The sequence below is a fragment of the Pseudopipra pipra genome, chromosome 1 (genome assembly GCF_036250125.1).
Source record: "Pseudopipra pipra isolate bDixPip1 chromosome 1, bDixPip1.hap1, whole genome shotgun sequence".
Classification (NCBI taxonomy): domain Eukaryota; kingdom Metazoa; phylum Chordata; class Aves; order Passeriformes; family Pipridae; genus Pseudopipra; species Pseudopipra pipra.
The window spans coordinates 22,196,015-22,220,665 of record NC_087549.1 but is presented as its reverse complement, the minus strand read 5'-3'; the positions used below and the strand labels follow the sequence as shown (position 1 = coordinate 22,220,665).

Below are 24,651 nucleotides of genomic sequence, written 5' to 3'. Positions count from 1 at the left end.
CTCAAAAACCTTTTTTCTGGATCTGTCTAGAATCCATCCAATGTGTAGGGAGAGAAAGTAGCTCCTTCAAGAAGATGACACACAGACCAATTAATCTCCCCTGGCTGTTGTCAAAGGGTTTACAAGGATTTTTACAAGGGTTTCCTGTGCTATGGTTACAAAACCAGGGATGACTTATCAAACTAAAATTATCGCCTGCCTGATGACAGGTGTCCTATTCCCAGAGAACCAGCTATTCCCACCTGTGAATGCTCATGATGCAAGTACAGAATCAACATACAGGGGAACCAATCATATTCTTGGCAGCTACTGACAACTTGGTTATGCTCCAGGGACCTTCAAAGTAGACATGAATGCCAAGTCTTTATAATAATTTCTGGGGTGGGTATTTATACAGTTACGTATATATTGTTTTAGTTGTGCAATATTCTCCCCAAGACAAACATGTAATGGAAGATTTAATAACCTATGTAACTTGAGTAAGTTATTCCTCCTTGGAGGAGTAAGAATTGTTGAAGATGTTCAAAGAGCTATAACTAGGCACAACATCATAAAATTTTAAACTGAAGATCAAAAAAATATTGTTTAGCTTTCAGATCTATAAACTGTGACACAGGCCCCAGAGGAAAGTGATGGAAGTCACCTTCAATTCAGACATGCTAAGCTAGTCTGGAAAAGCATTTGGTAGCACATTTACTTTAGTAGGGATACAGAAAAGATCATTTAGTAAGTAATTTTAATATCTTATTTTTCAGATTAATAGTAGTTTGGACAAGAACTACCCTAAAATAATACAGTAGTACACAAAAAAAGAAACTACTGAAGTCAATATTTAGTTGCTAATTTACTTTAGGACAACCTCATACATGCACTCGTATTTGAATTACCAGGTCAACACATCCCAAGTATAAAAAGCTCAAAAACCACTGAAAGAATAAAGCATTGTTCTCATTGTTTTGCATATTGCAATGGATATTACCAGTGGACTTGTGTGGTTTTGTGACTTTATGTTTTCTTTATGTTAGGTTTCATTTAAAACATAATGGGAAAGTGAAGCTCAAGTTTATTGGAAATTAAAATTTTGAAAGACCACAAAAAACCATGACAGTCTACATAAATCAACTTTTTTATCCTTTGCGAGAAAACCATCTATTCATAATATTTCTGAACCTTTCTGATTTTGATTTGAAGGAGAAAAATAACTTGTACAATTCTTTCCCAATAACTTAAAGAGTCATTATTTGCAGATTGTTTTGGAAAACTCCAAAGAGATAAGACCAGAAACTGATGATCCTCAAGTACTAGTGTATTCAGGTACATATCTTTGGAGAAATTTTGCCTGCCCACGAATTAGCAGCAGAGGCAAGTTTGCCTCAAATACAAGGTATTTTTAACATAACCTTGTCTATTCACAACTTAGTGGCAGATGTAAACTACACTTGAGATCCTGCAGAGTTTTTAACACAATTGAAGGTAGACTCTTGACTAACTAAGTGGTACTATAAACACAAGTTGTAAATCACATCCTAATAACGTAGGCAAGACAAATTAATGCCTTGCTGAATTACAGGCAGAAACTTGGTATTTTCAAAGAAGAGGGATGAGAGGGTCAAAGAATGCCAGTATGAATTCTCAGAGAGGCAAAGCCAGAGACAGGCAGATAACTTACAGAATAAGAAAGTTTAAATAGTTGATAGGTACAAATTACCAGCAGGAACTTATATTACAGTTAAGTTTACACACCTTCAGAGTTCATACCAAAACAGTTGGCACAGATTAATGTAATACAAATTATTTGATCTAACCATTCATTAACTGTTATCAGTGTTGTGCTGAAAGGAAAACTGGAATGAAGAGATCAAACAAAGTAAATCTGTATACTAGCAAGAGGAAACAAAAAACAAGAAAAAAAAACATTTAAAAAAGGGTTGCAAATGCTATCATTAGTCTTACATAGGAAAATGTAAAACAAGTTTTGACTCAGTTTTTTACTTACAGAATTACCAAGTGACTGGGATTTGACACCTATTACAACAGAAACAAGGCAGTGTCTCACAAAAACCCCACCCGCCTTCTACCCAATTTCAAGAGTAACCTTCTTTCTATTCTTTCTTTCTTTTTTCATACTGTATGGATATCCAAAGAATTTTAGTTTTAACCAAAATACCAACAGCTGCTGAAATAAGAGAACATGAATGTTTTCTATAGTCATATTAACATGCAGAAATACAACTCAATGTATTACACCAACTATTTACCTCCACAACTCCACTTCTCTAATACGGTTACAATTAGATTGTATTGCCATGGAGAATAACCACAGTCCTCTAATTTTGATTGCTGCTGAAGTTTTTCCCTTCATCTTTGTCCCAGAATGCCTTACTACTGAACAGAAATCCCCGTTCTTCTAAATGCCCAGATAGGAAATCAAAACCATAAACCTGGCAGTGAAAGAGAACAAGCATTACAGTTTCCAATGTCAGCAGAAGACTTGCAGCCTCATGGTGGTTTCATTATTTTCATTTTCTTGCAATAGTGTGTGAAATTAACAACCCCAAAACTTAACTGAGTGGTTGTTATGTAAAGAACCACACATACAGATGTAGGATCCTTCAAGTAGAAGTTTCTTCTGAATTTATGTTTTCTTGTGTCTCAATTTCTCTTACTTCATTAAACTAGTGGATTTAGAAGTATCCTTCCTAAAATTTGCTCTTTAATTCCCAAAGACCTTTTTTTTTTATAAATAAAAATATACACCACCACCTAAAATAAGTTATTGAGCAGTAACCAGAATATCTTTGAAATGGGATGCTCTATGCATATACACTCAAGGCCATGTTGTGGAGGTTGCATATGTGAGGTACCAACCGGTAAATGTGCATCCTTGGTTCCTCACATCCAGAATCCCCAGTAACTTTCAATGGGACTTCACGTAGAGTTCAGAATATACACATGAACATAATTTCTCGAATAAGTTCCGTTACAAGCTGAACCCATCAGCTGACTGATGAAGAAATGTATAACCTTGAGGAAAACAGCTGAATCATGCACAGAAGCCCTCAGTGATGACACTGTGCTTACAAAAGGTGCACATGGAATTTACTGAGACAAATCTGGAAGTCTCAGGGATGGAAACATTCACTAGTGTACCTACTTGCCAATCATCTATCTGTTGCAAAATACCAAGACAGCTCTGAGCCAGGTCTGACTTGATTACAATTCTGAGGACAGCGAGTCACTCCACTGAACAGCCAAGAAACGCATTCAGGTCACCCTGAAGCCCTTGCACTGCAGAAAAGGCCTTCTTCTGAGAAGTTCCAGAGAAGGTTGACGACTTTAACGAGTAGGAATTTGGAAGCAGTACTTCTGTACATGTGATATGGGGCAATTTGAGGACAGTTCCAAAAGAAGAAATGAGAAAGCAGCTAGACTGATTCTCTGTATCTGGCAAGTGTAAGCAGTTATGTAGAGACTCACTGAAGTGATCTTAACTGTAGGACAGATGGTATTCGTGCTTTAGATGACTGAGGGAGAACCAGACCTGGCGCTCTTTCCAATAAAGCGAGCATCTGCAACGGTGCTTCTCAGTTACGGAGCTATGGCTGCATGACAGAAGTGCTGCATCAGGAAAAGATAGAGAAGTGCTGATACAGGTCATGAAAACTTACTCTTGTGTCAAAGACAGAGATGAACTTCTAGGTACAGAAGACTGCTGAAATGAGTCTTACCAGGTATGGTGGGTTTAGCCTTGCTAACAGCCAAATTCCCACCCAGCTGCTCATTCCTTTGTCTTTCTTATCAGGATAGGGGAAGAAAATTGGATGAGAAAGTTCATGTCTTCAGATAAAGACAGGGAGATTGCTTACCAATTATCACCATGGGCAAAATATATTCAACACGGGGAAAATTTAATTTATTGCCAACAGATTTGTGTAGTGAGAAAAAAAAACAACAACCAAAAGAATATTGAATCATAGAATGGTTTGGGTTAGAAGGGACATTTAATGATCATCTATAGTCCAACCTCCTTGCCATAGGGAAGGGCATCTTTCATTAGATCAGGTTGCTCAGAGCCCCATCCAACCTGACCTTAAACGCTTCCATGGATGGGACATCCAGTTCCTGTGCAATTTGTAGTCTATTCCTCCTTTTGATTTCCGCCCTCTACCAGTGAACATACTCATTCTAACAACTGAAGACACTGTTATCTGGGTACCACTGGTTAACAATTCAGCATTCAGACCTCACTGATGTTGTGCAGTGAAGGGCTCTTGTGCATGCATGGAATGTGTTGCTTTTCTTCCCCCCTTTTAAATTGATATGAAATCACATTCTGATTCTATGTATAAAACTCTTTGAAAGAACGTTAAGTCAAATACTTGAAAGACATTGGGAAGAACATCTTACAATTCCTTAAGCAACCTTAATTTGGTCTTTTTTTCTAATTATAACATCGTAACACATTGCTTAATTACGTGACTGTGGGTTAAAACTCAGATAAATAACAGGCCCATAATGGGTCAAGAGATCATAAATGCATCACACTCCTTAATTCTTGATCGTTTGTTTTCCACACCTGAACATAGTTTTTTAAACTCTTTTTTGCATTTAATGAGATTAGCTGAAACCCCTTCACAATTACCACTTTTTCCCACAACCAACAAATTAAAGATCACAGGTTAACATTCTCCTTCATATTTGGTTTAATAATCTACTTGTTAGAGATGGAGGAAGGTTTACAATTTGTAGCTTAAAAAGAACAAATCCAAAATAATGCCCCAAAATAGAACTGGGGAAAAAGAAAAAAAGCAGCCAGCTAGAGTATTCTATTCTATCATAGCCCCCACTGTAAGGTAGAGGCTCCAGGACTACTGTAACTAAGGTGCTTTGTTGGGGTCCCAACTACTCCTATGAATCTGAGGAGCAGTTAAAATAAGGTCTTCTCTTGATATCTGTGCTTGGCAAAAACGTACTTTCCTTTCAAACATGGACAACATTGCAACCATTCTTCTAATTCTGTAACATGAAAAGTGCACCAAACTAAAAATTGTATTACACCTCTACTAACCAAACGTTTTCATTATCATACTATACACTGCTGTTCACCTACTAAGTGACAGGTCTCACAAGAACCACAGTACACTCCAGATGCCAGGTGAAGTTCAGTGCACTGATTTTCAATTTAAAGCTGTAAAATAGTTTCTTGAATTGTCCATCTGCAAAATCTTCTCTCCTCCATATGTTATAATGGCAACTGCCTGCTGTAGAGGCATTTCAGATAGCAATTCACTGATTAAAACTCTCGGGTTATTTTTCAATGAATGCATCTTAGCTCTGGAATTAATTTCTCCCTAACCCATGGTCTAACAGCTTATGTTTGCTAACTTCCCTAACAGGGGATACGGAATTGTGGAAGAAAATTATCATTGTGTTCGGTGACAGGACAGTATGAGGACCACAGGACATGGGTACTATCATTCTTTGGAGGTGTTTTATTTTGGGAAGCTGCAACAAGATGAGAAGATGAACAAAGGAAGAAATTAGTTGAAATCAAGCCAAATTAGTAAACAGCTTCAGTAGGATTTGGATAATATGTTTTCTAAAGCATCTGTGTTAATTCCAGGGTAGCACAGGTGTCTGTAAAAAATATGGGTGCAGGGAACACAGTTTGATGCTGGAAGTGATCCAGCTCTCTGCACACACATGGCTGCTGAACCTTTGAAACTTAGCACTGCTTGGTCCTCGGTGAGCTGCTGTTGCCATAGCAACAGCTCTTTAAAACATGGAAAAACAGGTCAGGTAGTTTCAAAGTAATCACTGTTTCCAATGTCACTATTTTCCCCTGTAGTTTTGAATAAGCCCACCTCTGAGATGACCACTAGGCTGTTGCCATAGAGTCATCAGCCAGCAGAGAGAAGAAAACAAGGCTCTTGAGTTTCACAGGTCACAGGGATGCTTAAGTAACATGAAGTTTGGCCTCCCTCCACTTACCACTCTTTCCCCCCAATCCTTCAGAAATCCCCTTCAGAGGTATCAGCTCTTTTCCATCTCTTTTTCTCTGCAAATATTATTTACTCTGAAAACTCTCTGGGGCTTAAGATTTTTAGTTTTGTTTTTTAAATAAAAAAGGATTGCAAAATTTTGAAGTTAGATCCTGATAACTGCTGAGCCTAAGTCCAAAGTGCATTATTTGGCCATAACTTCATTACTCCAAAAGGCTCTGTGTTACAGTATCATTCAAAAACCTTATGCAAGGAAAAACAACCATTGTAAACCAGGTCTTTAAAACCCATGACAAGGAAGTTAACCAGCTTGAGACAACAGCTGGAACAGTTGAGCATGTACACACCAAGCAATTTCTGCCAATTCCTTCTCTGTTCCTCCAATGTAGTATTAAAGGTGGATTGCACACAGGTTCTCACACCTTGACCAATCATAGGTCACAGACAAAGTCCCAAAGGACAAGTACTGGTTTTATTTTTAATTTAATGTCTTTGTTACTTTAATTGAACCTGCCTGAATGCTAGCTTACTTACAATTGTCTCTTTATCTTGCCTCACAGTTGTATTCCAATAGTTAATGGCAACTCTTTGGAAAGACAAAAATAGCGATGAAATTTACAACTTTGCAAAAGCACAACAAAAAACACATTCCATCCTACACACACACATCACAAGCACCATGGAAATACCACATTTCTCTCTCTACAAACATTATCAGGATAATAGTTCTCATCTTGAGGTGGTTATCCACCTCTGTAGAGCACACATTCTTCTTGTGTGTGGATGGCATTTATAATATGTAACTATATTTAATGGCAATCTTAAAGTGACCCAAGTGTTTGCACTTGAAGCACAACCCTAAAAAAAAAAAAAAAGCACCTCCTCCAGGTTGCAGTGGGAACAATGCCAAAGGAGCTCCCAGTAAAAAAGCCTCCTCTTCCATTCACACACTTCTTCAATTAATTCCCTATGCCAAAAAGCATAATTTTCAAAAAGGACACAACAAAATAAAATAGATAGTAAAAGTAAGCTGTCCCAAAATGACTAAGAGAACTTTTTGCATCTAGATAACTTTTTGATGTAACGTGAAAGTTTGATCTGTGTCTTTGTTGTATGCTTTTTCCTCATTCTTACTTGAAAGAACAATATTCAAATATAAAAAACCAACTAAATATACTGGGCTGTAGTGACACCATGAGGGAAAAAAATTCAAACTTTTTAGAAAGTTCCACCTAATTCACATCCACAAGCACTACAGCATACTTATACAGCATCATGCACCCAACATAGCACAGTTTGCTAAGTTCCTGCTTCTCAGCTGCAGACCTAACCTTGCCCATGACCCTTGCCTGCTGCAATGCAAAGTAAAGTAAGTTAAATTCTTCAAAATGGTTTAACTTAACTTGTTTAAGTTCTCACTATGCCACACTAAAAATTGTCATGTAAATGCAGTCAGAGTTCTCAGCTTCTTGGAATAGCTATAACCATTCTACTGTACCTTTAGAGCTTTCCTATTGAGCAATTTTTCCTGGAACATCTTATTTACGTTACGAAACTGGATTTTCTGACGAGTATTCTTATATCTGTACAACTTCTAATGTCAAACATAAATGTAAGCAATACCACTATCATTAAGCAGATGCTAGAGAAGTGTTAATTCTTCAAGTGTTTCCTTCTTGGTAATTAGATGCACTTGCCCTAAACTGAGGAATGCTGAGAGAAACAGTCTAAGTTTGAGAAATTTCTAACCCTAAATATAAATGCAGTTTTACATTTAGACACACAATTGAAAGTGTGTCTTTAACGGTCTGAGCAGCAAAACTTAACATTGACATCAGTAGGAGTTTTGCCACTAACCTTAACAAGCATGAGATTAAGTCTGCTATAAAGTATTTGTCAATAGTTTCAGCTTTATGTACTGGGCTTTAAATATAGCTTTATTTTTAAACTGTTACTCATATAAAAAATAAAGGAGGTATAAAAGTTTGTCAAATTTATTTTTTTGAGGGTTTTGTGTGTGTCTACCCTCCACATCTTGGGTGATTTTACACGGGGTTTTTTACCTCTTTAGGTACTGGTGCTGTCTATGAGGCACATATAACAACAAAACAAATGAAAAAAACACAGGTCTCCAAACAGTCAGATTCCAGATTTACACTGCACGCATCTTACCTTTTTCATCAAAAATCAAATGACTAGTGCATGTCAATGCAACAACTCCCAATAAACAAAAGTAAATGTGGGTTATAAGGCATTCATAGTCAGAGCTCTAACGTAAAAGAATGACATTTGGATAATTTCAATGCATACATTTCACACACTACTATAATACAAGTAAATGGGAATAATAAGTGTATTTTTATAGAAACACAGATTTTGCTTTCATGTTTCATAGGAGTTCCCCTTTATATCTGAAGTATGCTAGTTATAAGAAAATAAAATTTACATGTAAATCATAATTTTCTGGGCAATCCCCGGTTTTGGTATATGTTTACTAAGTCCACTCTAATCAGATATCTGAAGATATTAATTCAAAATAACAAAGAACTTCAAGTATTAAGAGTCCTCTGTTTGAAGTCAATGCCTGAATGTAGAAGTCTCTTTATTCCCATTTTACAAGATATTTGTAAACAAAAGCCACACAGATTTTTTTTCCGTTCTTCATAAAGCTCAGTAGCATTGTCAGCCATTTAATTTCCAGTATTTTGTTTATGAAATATTGTTAACATCTATGCTTAATATATAGTTGACACATGGTACTCACTGGCTGACAATCGAAACATGAGGCACAGAAATCTCATACAAGCTTTGCGGTTATTGAGAGCCACACAGACACTAAACTCATCCAAATTTCTTTTCTGTTAAAATTGCTAGAATCCTATCTGACACTTGAGTCCAATAAAAAAAAGGGGGGTGATGGTGTAAAAGAACGCTAAACCGAAAAAAAATCCCATGTTCTTTACCAAACCACAAGATGAGGAAATCCTTCTTGAAACTAAGAAGATACAAAAATTAACTGAAACCAATCTTGAAAAATTCCAGTCGCCCACTCTCCTCAGGCAAGTTTTATTTTTACTCCTTTTCATTAGCATTAATCATCATAGCAAAGAGTAGGAGAGCAGATTTTCCTGGTGGTAAATTTGCATGATATTGTCATAGAGATGATTTCAAAGAATTTTGCTGAAACCCTGAAGTGAAACATGCACCCCTTGGTGTGAGCACTCAGTTTGGGGATCAGACATTACACACAAAGGTGTGGTACACTGTCTTGACATTAACAGTGATTGATGGAACATGGAAACTCTTTGCATTAAATATCGTCCCTCTATTTTTTTATTTTTTTTTTGGTAAGAGAAAACAGAAAAGAGACCTGAAACTGAATTGGTTTGAGGGACAAAAAAGGAACATCTAAAACTTGTCCAGCCACAACTGCTTTTTTCCAAGGGTTTCAAAGCTCTTTCTAGGCTATACGCATTACTGAGCTATTACACAATGATCCTAAGGAGGTATATTAGTACAGACAACTGGTTACTAAGGTAACAAGATGCTGCTTTAAACCAGCAGCACTATCCCAGCTCATCAGCTGCACTCATTTCTTTCCTTTGTTCTCCTTAAACTATGCACAAATTACAGACTTGTTGTATAAGTGAATATATACACTAGAGCTATGCTTCAGTCTTCTCCATTCGAGCTAATGAGAAAAAAAAAAAAGGCATTAGATGATGCAAGCATTTAAACCCTTTGGTGTGAAGAAGTTTGATTCTTAACTCTATACTTAGAAAGTTCACTCAAAAATAAGTTTTAAAGTGTTTTCTCACAAGAAACTATTTTATAATTAAAAAACACATTGTGCATTGAAATTATTTGATGTGATAAAATAAGATGGTAGGGATATTTTAAACTTTTGGGAGAGAAAACATGGTTAAGTTCTACTGACCACATCTTTGGCCGGAATTTTCCAAAGGCAGACTCATGTTTGGAAATAATAGTTGACTGCTAATTGCGAAAACTGTCAAGGTTACCCAAGGTCTATCTCCTCCAAAATACTGATGCTCCTAATAAACAAATTAAGTATGTCACTGTTTCTGAGAGCTTGATGATTTTTAAGACCTAATTGTTCTCAACATCTCTTATGATTACAAACATCAGGCATCAGCAGTAGCTTAAAAAGTCATAGAATATAAGGCCATCGGAAACATTTACAGGAGAAGGTCACCTACAACAATCCTCTGCTCCAACTGGGATTAAATCCATCAAAACAGTTCCTGATGTGTTTATCTAACCAGGTCTTCAACACTTACAATACTGGCAACTTCTGTGACCCTCTGAGGCAATCTGCTGTTTACGTTGTTATCCATTCCTCTTACTATCTAACTTCAAATAAATTGTTGCAATTCAAGCCTGGGTTCTTGGCTCATCAGAATATGTCAGTAAGTAAAAACCTTTAATTCTGTTTTTAACATGTAAAAACGGAAAAATCTTTTTGGTCTAGAAAGGTATTTTCTCTGCTCTTCAAAGATACAAAAATTCATGTGATCTTTGTCAGATGGCACGATTCACCTTCCAAAACTGTCCAAGTACAGCACCGGCACTTTGGCATGAATGACTCAGTGATCAGAGTAACAGCTTTATAATAATAGTTATACAGTTTAAGATAAACAGAAAGTATTGATTCTCTTTACAGCCTAAAAAATTACTAGGTTTGATTTTCAATTATTTACTTATACACTAATAGAAGAAGGAACATATTCAAAGGAACATATTCAATACCAGTTGGAGAAACACTCTGCTCAGGTATTGTATTCCCCCACTCTCAGCACGAAAAATGATTTGCCTTTTGTGATAGGAATGTATAAACAGGATTTAGTTAAATCAGTCAGTATTTGACTTACAGAGCTTAAAAAAAAGTGTAATAGGTCTTTTCTCTTTGCCTAATGAGGAGCTGGGAGTGAAAACCCAGCAACCAATACTACATTTTTACTTTACATGTCAGGCTACAACAACCTTCCCTACTGCCTGCCTGAACAGCTGCATGATAATAAACCACGGTCACCACCTATAAACCATCCACTGTGGACTCCTAATACGAATATCTCTCCCACTGAATTACCAACACACATACCTTTTGTGTTTTTAAAAAAATCACTCAATACACAAGAAGTTCTGTAACAGCCACCTATTATGAAAGGTACAGAAAATCTCCACTACTGAGGTTCACACTGTCCTCAAAGAATGACCTAGATAGAGCATATTATACTCATTATGTTAAATTACAGTCTCTCCCCTTTTAGCTGTGTTGGAACTGAAATGAATGAAGTTCTGCATGGAAACTGTCAACACCAATAAATACATGTGTTTATCTCATATGCATATGGCCTACGCAAACCCAGAAACCTAAGTTTTGTATTTGCTTAGTTAAGAACATGTTTTCCTGGCAGCATCTGGAAATGCTTCATGATATTCAAGTAACTAATTAAAAACAAAGAAAAATTAAACTATGTTAATACTTCATTTAAATTACTTTGAAAAGAATCCGAAACGATTGAAAATAGACGAAATATGTTCATTTCCATTAATTAAAAGAAGACTGTTCCAAACAAACTCACCCGCTGCTTAAATAAAATTCGAATAAACACAGCCAAGGTTTTGGACCTAGACATATTCCCAGTGAAGTTAGCTCAGCCTAGTTTTATTACTGAAGTTTTAATTAAATTCTAGATGGTCTTCAGTCATTTTATGGTATTTACTTTTTTACCAAATTGTCACATTATACATTCATAAATGTTAACTGAAGAGCTGCATATCTGCAATACTATTATTTCACAATTATTATATTATTATGTATTTGTTCCTTTTGAAACCCAGGGAAATATTCTGCCTAGGGTAACAGATGGCTTTGTAATTTTTTGTTGCTATTCCAGAATCTTTAAGTCACCCAAAATGCATCTACTTAAACATGATACTGCAGTTATTGCAAAACATGAGCTACGTGTTCACTGTTTAATATTTAACAATCTGGATACCATTCCTGTTTGGCAATAATTCTGCTAGAGACAGAAATCATTACCCCAGCATTGCTATAATAAATAGATTTGCCTTTTTACATTTTATCATTTCATAGCAAAAAGTACATTACTCATTTAAAATTAAATAATGTATTTAATCAGTGCAAATGAAGTTTAGCGACTCATTCTTACTCATGTTAATTCACAGGTTACCATCAATTAGGTATCACTTCACTGCAGCTCATGTACGTCCTATATTAACATCATGTCCCACACTGACATACATTACTAAGGGGCAGAAGGACTTCCAGAGCAATTTTACATCTTAATGAGATCTAAAATGTCATGATACAGCACAAATGTAAGCAGCAGGTTATTTAACAGCATGTACACACCAATCTAGCAAGCTAAGATTTATCCGGGTATACCCATATAATAAAAATGTTGAGTACTTCTTGCTTATTAAAAGTGCACCTTTTTTGGTGAAAATTAATTTTTATAATGCCTATAAATTTGTGATAAATATATCACAATGTATCACAAAACCTTCAACTGTGAAAGACTAAAAAATTTGAGTAAACTGTTTCAACACCACCTTGCTCTCTCCAGCACCTACTTATCTAATGTGAAACATTCCCCATGGAAAGAACAAAGCTATCACAACATTAAAAACAACTCTTCTTAAAAGGACTGGTCAGTCAGATGGGCAAAACAAACACATCATTTGTTCTAATTCATCACTCTGATTCAAACTGCTGACTTCTGAGATATGACTAAAAGTTGGTCCACTAAAGAGTTAAGCCTCATTATGAAAAGCTGTTTATACCACACAGCTTTAACACTTCTAAGAATGTCATACCCATACACTACAAAGCTTTACTGAATTTTTACTTATTCAATGACATTGTGCCACTTTTACTCACAGTGAGTAGAATCTTGTTCATTACACTTACTGGCATCAAGGTTTGCCGTGAATGCAACACCAGTTAACCCCAAGTAATACTGACAGAATTAGGATTGAAAGTACTGCTTTAATTTTGCCATCTGCTGCATGCCTGTTAAAAATAATTAAAATCTGTACGAGAATTGCCTATAGACTGATAGAATTCACTGAAAACAAAAATCCACAATGATCCTTGAGTGTGAAATACACTTTAACAATTTAATATAAAAGTTGAAGTTTGAATAAACACTAATTTGGATTTTTTGAAAGAGATATATATCAAATCAGAGCTTCAACACTCCATTTCAGAGGCTGACATGGAAAAAAACCCCCAAAATATTTACAAGTACTTCCCCAGAAACACATTTCCCTAAGATTCACTGATATCAAAGACCCATATTTACGGTTTTGAGAATTTATCATCAGATGTCAGAACCAGACAACAGAATAACTGAAAACAAAGATTAAAACCAGCAACTCTACATATAGTCACAGAAAAGACAACATTCCTAAATGTTTGGCATTGAATGCTTTTGTTTGTTTGGTGGTGATTTCTTTTCAGAAAGCAAGAAGAAATGTAGTATAAAAATCCCAAACACCTCTCATGCACAAAAAACAGCAGCTTAAGTACTGAAGCATGCATAACAGGGTAAATTTGGAATAACGTAATATTCAAGGTGAGTATACAGTATCAGAATTAAGTCCAGTTAAAAGTTATTTGCAATATACCTGATCCAATACAAAACTTGAAGATCTGCAGTGGCAATTTTTCTTATCGATTCCTGGAACATGCCATCGAAAACCAGCACGGACTGATCACGGAACTGAAGGCCCACAGGACCAACAGTCCGAGATGGATCTCAAATTCCCATATGGCATCAGTGAAAAAGAAATAAGATCAGCTTTTGAATTTCAAAACAGATGTACTTCAATAGTGAAAAAACAAAGCATAAATATGTACTTAAAGAACAAAAAATGCTGCTAAAATTACTTTTTGTTTAAGGCTCAGATTGATGACTAAAGCATCTTATTTTCTTGGAAAAGTCTTCCAGTTCTATTTTCATTGGCAAGGAGTTTTTAAAATATTTACGTCAGGGCAGAAAACTACGCTCTCACAACAACTTTCAAACCAGACCTTGCGCTAAGTTCATTTGTGTTATTTTGTATATTAATTTATCCACATTGCGAGAAAAGTTTCCTGTATCATTTATTTACATTATTTAAAACCATCAGCAAGAGTGTAAGACTAACTGCTCTATCTGCATTACATGTATTTGTACATTTAAACAAATAACTATATTTTATCAAACAGTAACTGTTTCGTCAAACAGTAAGATAGACTAGGAATAGGATAAAATATCACTGTGCCCTAAAGCAAACATACCACCTGGACACAAGCATTAGCTCCCAGTTCTGCAGGTTTCGCTTCATAATACACAGAAAAAAGCAAACTGATTAGCTGCAGGGATTTATAAAGTTTGGGTTTTCTTCCCTTTCCCTTCTCTCTCTCACTTCAATGGCATTTCTGCTTCTGTAGTTCCTGCTTTAACAGACACATACACTTCTAAGTCTTTCCATCAATACATCTGAATATCTCTTCTTAGCATGGCACCGTCACTCACCCTGGCTCACAGGTGAAGTGCTCACTGGCTGCCAGCACTGTTATGATGTGTTTGGCTTACAAGGGTATGAAAGAATAACAGTATCATTCAACAAAGGAGTTTGGCAACCTCTGACTTACAGAGCATCTCACTTCTTCTATACAGAAAGGTGGAGTACTATTGGAATATACTAGCATTAAGTTGCATTTTGATCATTTATAATTTAGTTCCAGTATATCAATCCCTTCTTGAAATAAAATTATGACTGTCATCATTTACTGCTAAGATCCCTTTTTAGATCCCATTAAGGCTAATTCCAAACAAAACAGAATGGAATTATTTAGTACAAAAAGTCTCCATTATTTATCCCTCTCATGAATCATTTAAAGACTTCATGTCAGCAACTGAAAACATTCATGTTGATCTCACAAAGAGCAGACAATATATTATGCATGCTGCCCACTGATTTATCCTTTCAGAAAGTCTCTTGCAGGCCACTTGCCAATACTGTCACTTGCTGTCTAAAATATAAATAGAAGTGCTTCTAGAATATATATATATAAACAAATAATAATTGCCTAAGGTTCAAATCAGCAGGTTGTTAAAACCCACATCCTGTGTGGTATCAGCTGGTACCAGGCAGCTTCAGAGAAATGTATTTTTGAGTGGACTGCTCTGAAGCAGTACATCCACTACTGAAGAGTCTTCCTATATTCTTTCTTAGGTTGGATTATCTATGGAAGTATTTGGCTTTCATCATATTTAAAACAGAATACCATCCTACACATACACACACATACATTGTCCATGCAAATAGCAATTCACTTTTAAAAAAATCTGATCCGGTTTTCAATCAGAATAATTTTGTAGCAAAAAGCATTACAACACTGCCTTTTCAGGAGGCCAAGGATGAACTGCACATCACATAACTTCCATGAGACACTGCAATAGGTTGCCCAGACAAGTTGTGGCTGCCCCATCATTGGAAGTTTTCAAGGTTACAGCTTTGAGCAACTAGTGCAAGATGTCCCTGCTGGGGGAAGCTGGACTAGACGACCTCTAAAGACCCTTACAACCCAAACCATTCTAGGATTCTGAAGTCTATGAGTGGCCAGTCTAAGTCTATCACTAGCAAGGTTTGCCTACAGAGAGCAGTTAAGCATCTGAAGATCAGAACTCCTCGGGTTTGGTTCTAGGACAAATTCGTATTTCAAGAAGGCAACTTCATACGTAGAATCAACGTCAGCAAGTTCCACATGATTATCCACGTGTGAAATATTTATGAACAAGCACTTACAGAATCAGCATCTTAGCATTTACAAAAAGAGTCATTTTTGCCTCCATTTCTTCACAAATACTGGAAAAGATAGGATGAATTTTAAATTGTTCTAAAGGCAATTTTTTTGCCACTGTAATAACCCCACTGAAATAATGACCCGTTATTTTCCAATGGATAGTGCAACTCTTTTGTCAATTATCAGGAAAAGCCTAAAAAAGCTCCACCCAAAACAAAATTCAACTAAATGAAAACTCTCCAACAGCAACAGCTTGTACTGTGCTATTTAACTGGCTTTACTCCAGTAGTTTAAATTTAAGAGTCAGCTTAAAGTAGAAATGAAGTAAGTGAAAACTGGGGAAAAAAATTCCACACCTACAGCTGTCACCTAAAATTAAACACATTTCTCTCCAAATCCCAAGTGTGCTTTCGAAAAGGTGTCATGTGATCATATTTAGCTACCGCACTGTAATTAAGAACATTTCATCTACAATGGATAAACTAAATTCTTTCACTGAAACGTTAAAAAATTAACAAAGCTGAAAACCAGGTGTAATTACTTACAAGTCTCTAATCAGTAACTATTTCATTTTAAGTGCAACCTATAACTCTGGAATATTTTTTTTTTTGCCCCTGGTATAATGTGCAACACGGACAAAAAGAAATAAACTACACATACTTTGGAGGGGGGAAAACCCCACCCTAAAATAGACAGACGAGTGTTAGACAGAATAATTCTGTGTAGAGAGATGTGTGCTATTGGAATAGTACCAAGAAGATGACTTGTGCAAAACAGTAGGTGATCTTAAACATCCCCAAGGAGATTGATTAAACAGCTCCAAACCAGTTTAAAATGTTTATCATTTTACTGAGTTATGCAGCAAACATGACAGCAATATTCCATGTCTGTGGCAATTTTGGGTTTTTTCAAACAACTAAGTCAATTTTTAAAGTTGTTACAGCACATAAATTTTAAGGAACCAAAAACATTTTAACAAAAAAAGTAGTTACAAAGTAGTATAATGTCACATGCCATTCCCCATTAGAGACGTCCTGTGTTAATTAAATGTACTTATTTCGACAATCACGATGAGGCATTAAGATTAGACAACTGGACAGTATTCTGGAAAGTGTACTTATATTGTTATTTGTATTAACATAGTTACAGAAAGGGATAAAATATTTCTACATAAGTAAAATAAAGAGTATGCTAGAAATTAAACAATAAAATGTACTTACAAAATCAAAGTCTCCATCTTGAGGGACCTTCCAGTTATCAGGGAAAACATTTTTGGATATGTGGTAAGGTTCATGCATGTTCTGATTACAGTTTTCAGGGCTTTTATTCTTGGAATCTTGTTTATCAAAGTAGTCCATGAAAGAAGGTCTTTGAACTTGCGGTGAAGTAGCATTTCCTTAGTTGAAAGAAAAAAGTAAAAACTATTTAAAGATTTAATGCACTATAAAATAAGCTTCACTCATTAATTTTCTTGGATTTTGTAGAAACTGATACAGTCATCTGCATGTGATGCAAGCCTCTGTTTGTCCCCTGAGGATCTTTGGCATAAAAGCTCATAGCCGAAGAATGATATTTTTGTAGCAAGATACAACGTGGAGAAATGTTCAAGACATTTCAGAGTTGCACACACACATAATATTAGAAGTTACTTCATGCAATATCTATTTGTTGTTATAGAGACTGAATAACACAAGGTGCTAAGCATCCCCTTGGGTGCAGAACGCCCCTATCTTCAAGGCCTAGTCCACAGGCACTTTAAGAAAAGGATCAGAGTTTCACCAAAGGTGTGATTTACAAATCATTTAGAAAAAGAACTTCAAAAAACAACCACACAAATCATGTCTAGATGCTGCTTAATTAAATTCATTGCCAATGAAGGTTCTCGGAAAATTATGGGGTCATACTCTACAGATGGTTGCAAAGCACCCTGTCTCCATGGTGTGGAAACTCTGGGGGATTTTCATCACCATCTAGGTAGCTACAAAGGCTTTACAGAGCAAACTAAGATCAGCATGAACTCCTATTCTATTATTCTTTTTATGAAATTAAAAGTAGGAAAAAAATTATCTTCAATCCTAAATGACTGAAATTTGTTTTCATTTGTGAGATTTCAAAGTAAATTAATTACTAAATAGCACAATAAATAAACGTAACTGTCCCCTCACGGACCATATTCTGCATATCACTGACACATGAAAAGTGTACTTGCTTGCAGCTAACACATTCTACATAGAGAAATATGAAATACATTTTCACAAATAAAATATTAAACAGGATGAAAGATATAAAAAACTATGGCGGGGGGGAATCTAACACCAAAACCCAGACAAAAATACACTTTTGAATTACAAGCATAATAAAGTAATAGGAATTTTTTCTGATCTACTTGTTTTAACAAGTGAAAAGGTGAACCACTAGAAATATCTTTTGAGTTTGTGTTTAACATGATCACTAGGACTTGCTAATCTCCTTATCTGGCTTTACACTTGCTTTTATTCATTCACTAAGTGGGGTTTTTTCCCCCTTCCACCTCTTATTTCATCGCCTCTTCCCATTCCCTTTGTCTAAAGATTTGTTCATTCTGATTCTGCTGCATGACTTTCTTTTCATTAATGTTTATTTTTGTACTGCCATCTTTTCACAGAGTCATCAAGGTTGCAATAGACCTTCAAGATCATCTTGTCCAATTGTTGACCTAGTACCACCATAATCACCACAAAACCATATCCCCAAGTGCCACATACAGACTCCTTCTGGCTTGTTTTAACGTGCTCTTCTACTGAATCACTCTAGGCTTTACCACATTTGACTCCAGCTGCTTTTCTTCAGCTACACAACAGTTCCTCATTCAATCTGCCATGTTTCCATACACGCCTTCTCCTCCTCACATTTTTAGCTAATTTTTCTCTCAGTTTTTGCCATGTTCTTTTCAAATATTGCTTCTAATCCCAGTTTATAGCTATCGCTACTCATCATCTTTTAATTAATAACAACCACGGCCATAACAATTCAGTGAACTAAACTCCAGGCTGAATTTAACAGACCAGATAGCAGATACATCTTCTTCAGAATCTCCCAAGTTTGCCCCCACTGAATGCAAGATCACCTGAAGGTTTCTTGACCTCTTGAGTCTGGGACTGAGAAAGGGATGAGAAGTAATCAGCGGGAATGCCAAATACAGAAATAAGCACTAAAGGGCAAAAATCACAGAGTCATAGAATGGTTTGGGTTGAAGGGGGCCTTTAGAAACCATCTAATTCTAACCCCCCTGTCATGGGCAGGGACACCTTCCACTAGACCAGGTGCTCAAAGTCCCATCCAAATTGGCCCTAAATACTTCCAGTGCTGGGACATCCACAGCTTCTCTGGGCAACCTGTTCCAGCATCTCAGCAGCCCCATAACAAAAAATTTTTTCCCAATATCTAATCTAAACCTACCCTCTTTCAGTTTAAAGCCATCACTCTCACTAGAGACCATTGTCAAATGTCCCCCTCCAGCTCTCTTGTAGGCTCCTTTTAGGTACTGCATGGTGCTGTAAGATCTCCCCAGAGTGTTCTCGTCTCCAAGCTGAACCACCCCAACTCTCTCAGCCAGTTTTCATATCAGAGGTGCTCCATCTGTCTAATAATTTTCACAGTCCTCCCCTGGATTCGCTCCAACAAGTCCATGCCCATCTTTTTTTGGGGGTCCCAAGGTTGAACACAGTATTATGAGTGAGGTCTCCTGACAGCTCAGTAGAGGGTAAGAAAAATGGAAGAATCTAAATTTTAGAAAAGCACACATTTAGAAAACAGATCCAAGAAAAAGCAGTAGTATGAAGGAGGTGGAATTAAAAACAGAAATACAATGCATTTTCTTAGTACAAACTTTTCATTACTTGATCGCTGCCCAAAACCCCTGAAACTATTTTTACCAAAAAGATAGGACACCACATTGCTAGCCTTTCACAATCAATTTTTTTCTCCTGCTGAGATGGCTGTACTTACATTTCATCCCTGAGACATACTCATAAACAAAAAGATTACCAGTGTCTCAGTTCAAAACGCTAAGTACCAAAATGTTGGCACATTACAGGTAGGACAGTCTCCCTCCTCTCCTGTAACAGAAAATACTAAAGATTTTCCAAGCACTGCTCCTACAATTTAAAACTATTTATGAATATCTCCCTTAGACAAGTAATAGAAGACTGCCTACATACATAAAACAAACCAACCCCTACAAATTCCTTGCTACCAAATGCATATTATGGAAAGTGGGTCAACAGGACCAAAATGACTCCAAAATAAGAAAAGCAGATTTATTTTACACTTAGAGGATTTGTTTTATTTGTTTTGGTAAATAAGAATTCAGAATTTGCTTCTGATTTCTATTTAGCATACAGTTAGTTAACCCATTTAAAAGAACAAGAGCTGCTTTCCTTCACTGCAAATATAAAAACGTTCACACAAAACCAGAAATATGACTGCAAAACAATGGGACCAGAGGTATTTCAAGGTTTGTGTGGGGCTTTTTCTCCAATGTAAAAGAAAATATAAAGGATTTATTTAAAGATTTATTTGTATGGCTTTATTTTACTTTTATAACTAATTAAATGAAAAAAGAGACACTTTTTAGATCTCTAGCTAACCTAACATTAACAAATTTAGTTAGCATTTCATGGGAAATGGGATAGGTTGACACCACTTTAAAGTGTAAAGGTTCCTATCTCTTTTATATTTACTTCATAAAAACTCAGGCTCTTTATGGCAGAACAAACTGAAGCAGGTTGCACTTCTCTTTGCAAAATATAAAGTCATTAGAAGATCATTTTGGTCTGAAAATACTTTTTCTAACTTTCATGAACAGAGTAATGTCATTTTCTCAACTGTCTTTCAAGAGCAAATAAAATTAGAAGTACAATACATAAAGATTCCTTTAAGGACACTTAATTCACTCATCTATCCAGTAAGTTACTTTTTACACAAAAAATTACTTATTTGCCACAAAAAATCTGTAGCACACCCAGTCTCACTCTGCACTTGCACCGAAAACCTATTGTTTTATTGTGCAATAGCCTGCTCCGTTCTAGGAGAATTTGGATTTTTTCATTCTTCTAATTATTCTTTACTTTCAACAAGTTATCACAGAATTACAGAATATGCTGAGTTGGAAGGGACCCACAAGGATCATCAAGTCCAACTCCTGGCCCTGCACAGGACCATCCCCAAGAGTCACACCATGTGCCTGAGAGTGTTGTCCAAACACTTCTTGTACTCTGTCAGGCTTGGTGCTGTGACCACTGCCCTGGGGAGCCTATTCCAGTGCCCAAATACCCTCTGGATGAAGAATCTTTTCCTAATACTGAACCTAAACCTCCCCTGACACAACTTCAGGCCATTCCCTTGGGTTCTGTCACTGGTCACCACAGAGAAGAGATCAGTGCCTGCCCCTCCTCTTTCCCTCATGATGAAGTTGTAGAAGATCATGTTTAAAAATGTTTGTTGAAGTTTCAATGTTTAAGAATATCTGTCTCTTATCATCCCTACACTCACCTACTGCAGGACTTCAAGACGGCTTTGGGGAGAAAATCATAAGAAAACAGCAGTCAGAAATTGCTGGTAAGCCATGGAACACAGAGACTGCCATGGATGCTGAAAATACATACTGTACCTCAGCAATACCCCCGATAGGAATACAGGCAATAGCAATGTCCCCAAATAGTTACATAAGTAAGTTTCTTCCAAAAAGTACGCTCAGTAAAATGAATGAGGCAACAAAACATAACACAACACCAACTCTACTACACTGTTTCAAAAACATATCACAACTAAAATAAATTCGAAAAACTAAAATAAATTCGAAATACACCTTTCAAAATAAGGAGGAATATACATGCCATTCTAATGTATGTTTTAATAAAATTCAGTTGACGTCATCTATAAAGAAAAATGATTTTTCAGTGATGTATTTCCAACAGGAAAGTATTATATTAGTATTAAATTGATTTTAAACCAGTTTAAAAGTTCTGCTAGTTAGCAAGTAAGGTCAGCAGACGAGGGTGTTCATCTCCTACAGATGGGAGTCTCCCACTACAATTTCCTGGGAGGGCACAGGTGGTGATATTTTGTTTGTCTGGCATTTTGGAGTAGGGGCTTTACAACTTCCTACAGGAAATCTCTGAATCTTTCTCTCATTCTGTTACTACCAGGGCACTGGACCTCTTTTGCAGCTGCATATCTACAGAGGAAAGCTGTCTTCCCTTTGCCAAAAGCCACGAGCTTCCACAACTTTCCCCATCCTGAGGATCTCCATCCACCACTCAACTGAGGAACATTTCCAGCTGCTGCCTCTTCAGTCAAGTCAGGGATCAGGCTCTCCTATGTGAAGTGCTTCTGTGAACATTCTGTCACTATCTTTGTTCCCCCAAAATATATTACTTTGTCACTACTAGAGTCAGAAGATGCATAGCAATCAGCTTTTAGCCTTCTCTGACCTACTACCTACCTACCTACCTACTCTCATCCCTACTACAAAGGCTACCATGGCTTATACAACATCATATACTACTCAGGCTTTATATTATGTACATTCCTACCACTTCTCTCTCACCACACAAGTTGGCCTACAACAGAGCAGTAATTCTCCTGGGAAATGGGAGACACAAGCCTAGAATTTTGACCTCAATCTCCAGTCAAATGCACCTAACAGTGAATTACCACGTAAAAGCTGCCACAGCCACCTCCTTCAGCCAAATTTTTAGCAGAAAATTGTGACTGTATTTTATGAACGGGCAAGTTCTGCTGCTAACACATGCCTATTAGACAATAACCTCAGAGAATTAGAGGTCAGCCTACTCAGAACTGCAAGGAAGCATCAGCAGAAACTGGATCCCCAATTCCTTAGGCCATAGCAGCTGGGAATCTATCAAAGGATGGATCTAAGAAATGTTTGACGACAGAGAGCTATGTAACAAAGTGGTTAGTGAGTTCACTGTTTTCATATCACAGTGACTTATACACCCAAGTCTTCATTCAATATCAGGCTTCATTCAGTCTTTTGTTTGTTTTATAATATACATATTTATCAGAAATAACTGCAACTGCCATTTAAACAGAAAATCCACACTCAAACAGCTGAAGCCTTCAGAGACTTTTTGAAGGACTGTGAACTCAAGTTTAAACAATTTTTCATGAGGAAATGTTTCATTGCTTTGCTTCTTGAGAATAAGACTTGTAAAAGTGGTTTAATAACTTTTGTTCTATTTTTCCAACTTCCGGAGAAAAGAAAAAAATGTTCAATGACATTACTATTATAAACCCATTAGTCCATTCCAGATGAGTTATACTCTATTTCTGCTTTCAGCAAAACAAAGAAAATCCATGTTAAACTAGCATTCTGTAACAGCTCTTAAAGCAGAACTGCTAACATCATTACTTTAAAAAAAAATCCCATTTTTTAAATATATTACTAGTAGTAGTAGTATAAATGAACAACTTTATTACCATCACAGGAGGGGGCTTGAGGAGTGAAATAGGCTTGTAAACATCTATCATCTCTCTCTCTATACATATAGAGGAGTAAAGCACTAGTACCGCTCCACATGGCATCAAGCAAACCATCTTACCATGGGCACAGTAAAAACTCTTGAACAAAACTACATCAGTGAAACATCAATGTCCAGGCTTCAGCCCCATTAAAACCAGCCCATAATTAAATTTCCTTGCTGAATTCTTACTGGACTTAGGTCCTACGTTGTTGTAAAACACATATCACTAGCTTTTGCTTTTCAGTTGTAAAAAGAGCTGTAGGACTTAGGCCTTTCTAAGAGTTTTGAAGCATTAATCCAGAGCTATCTAAGCATCCACCTCACATCACAGAGGAGACTGACTTGCAGCATCACATAATCCCTTACACTGGATGCTGAAATCACTAAAAAATAATGAATAAACCAACCCATTAATTTTTCTTATCAACATGTAAGTTCTACAGTATGGTGCCTATCCCACTGTAATCAAAAATATCATTATACAATAAAACAAGAAAGTTCACCAAATAAGTGCTGGAACCAAACCTGTTGCCTGACAGCTGAACGATGAAACCATCACTTCTCCTCAGACTACCTCCAGCTGGCTTTGCTTTGCTGGAGGTATGGGGCTCAAGACAGTCACCTATGGAGGATGAGGGAGAGGACAGAAACCTGCTGTCCCAAAGATTATATTCTTCTGTTTGATAAGAAGGAAAACGTGTTTGAGAATTATGCTGACTAAACCTAAAATATTCACATCTTACAGGCCAAAAAGTAACAAAACAAAAACCTGAGCACTTTTCTACACTCTAGTTGTCAAATGCCACCTCATTTAGTTCACTGTTCTCATCTTTTAACACATTCACTACCGGCCATCAACTATCTAGAAGCTTCACCGAATCTGAAGCAACATTTAGAAACCCAGAATAAATCCAAATGACACTAAGAGACAACTTGCTTTCCAGCCCAAGTAGATGGCAAATATAAATTTAACAGGGAAAAAAAGAGAAGCAGGGGAAATGCTACTGAAAAGGAGAAAAGAGAACAATCAGAAGTATTCTTGGTGCAGCAGAAAGCCCTAACACTAAGCCTTGCCAAAAAACCACAAAGAGAATGTGGGAAAGCTGGTCTGAACACTGGTCTCTGCACTGACATATGAAAAAGCTTCTACACAAAAATAAGTACAACCCAGGCAAATGAACAAAAAAAGTAATATTTCCATCATTCTCACTCTTTCTTTACTCCACATTAAACCTCCTAAAGTTAAGTTCTATCCTTCCATCTCTCTGTGTTCTGCATT

General features: G+C 36.5%; 1 protein-coding gene across 3 annotated transcripts in view; it reads right to left on the bottom strand.

The window, feature by feature from the left end:
• Positions 1–24,651, bottom strand: part of STK3 (serine/threonine kinase 3) — a 124,218-nt gene that overhangs the window by 29,188 nt on the left and 70,379 nt on the right. For all 3 annotated transcript variants that reach the window (XM_064648000.1, XM_064647992.1, XM_064648009.1), the window contains one exon: positions 17,067–17,242. In XM_064648000.1, coding sequence (XP_064504070.1) covers positions 17,067–17,242 — 176 coding nt within the window. The remainder of the gene's footprint in view (positions 1–17,066; positions 17,243–24,651) is intronic.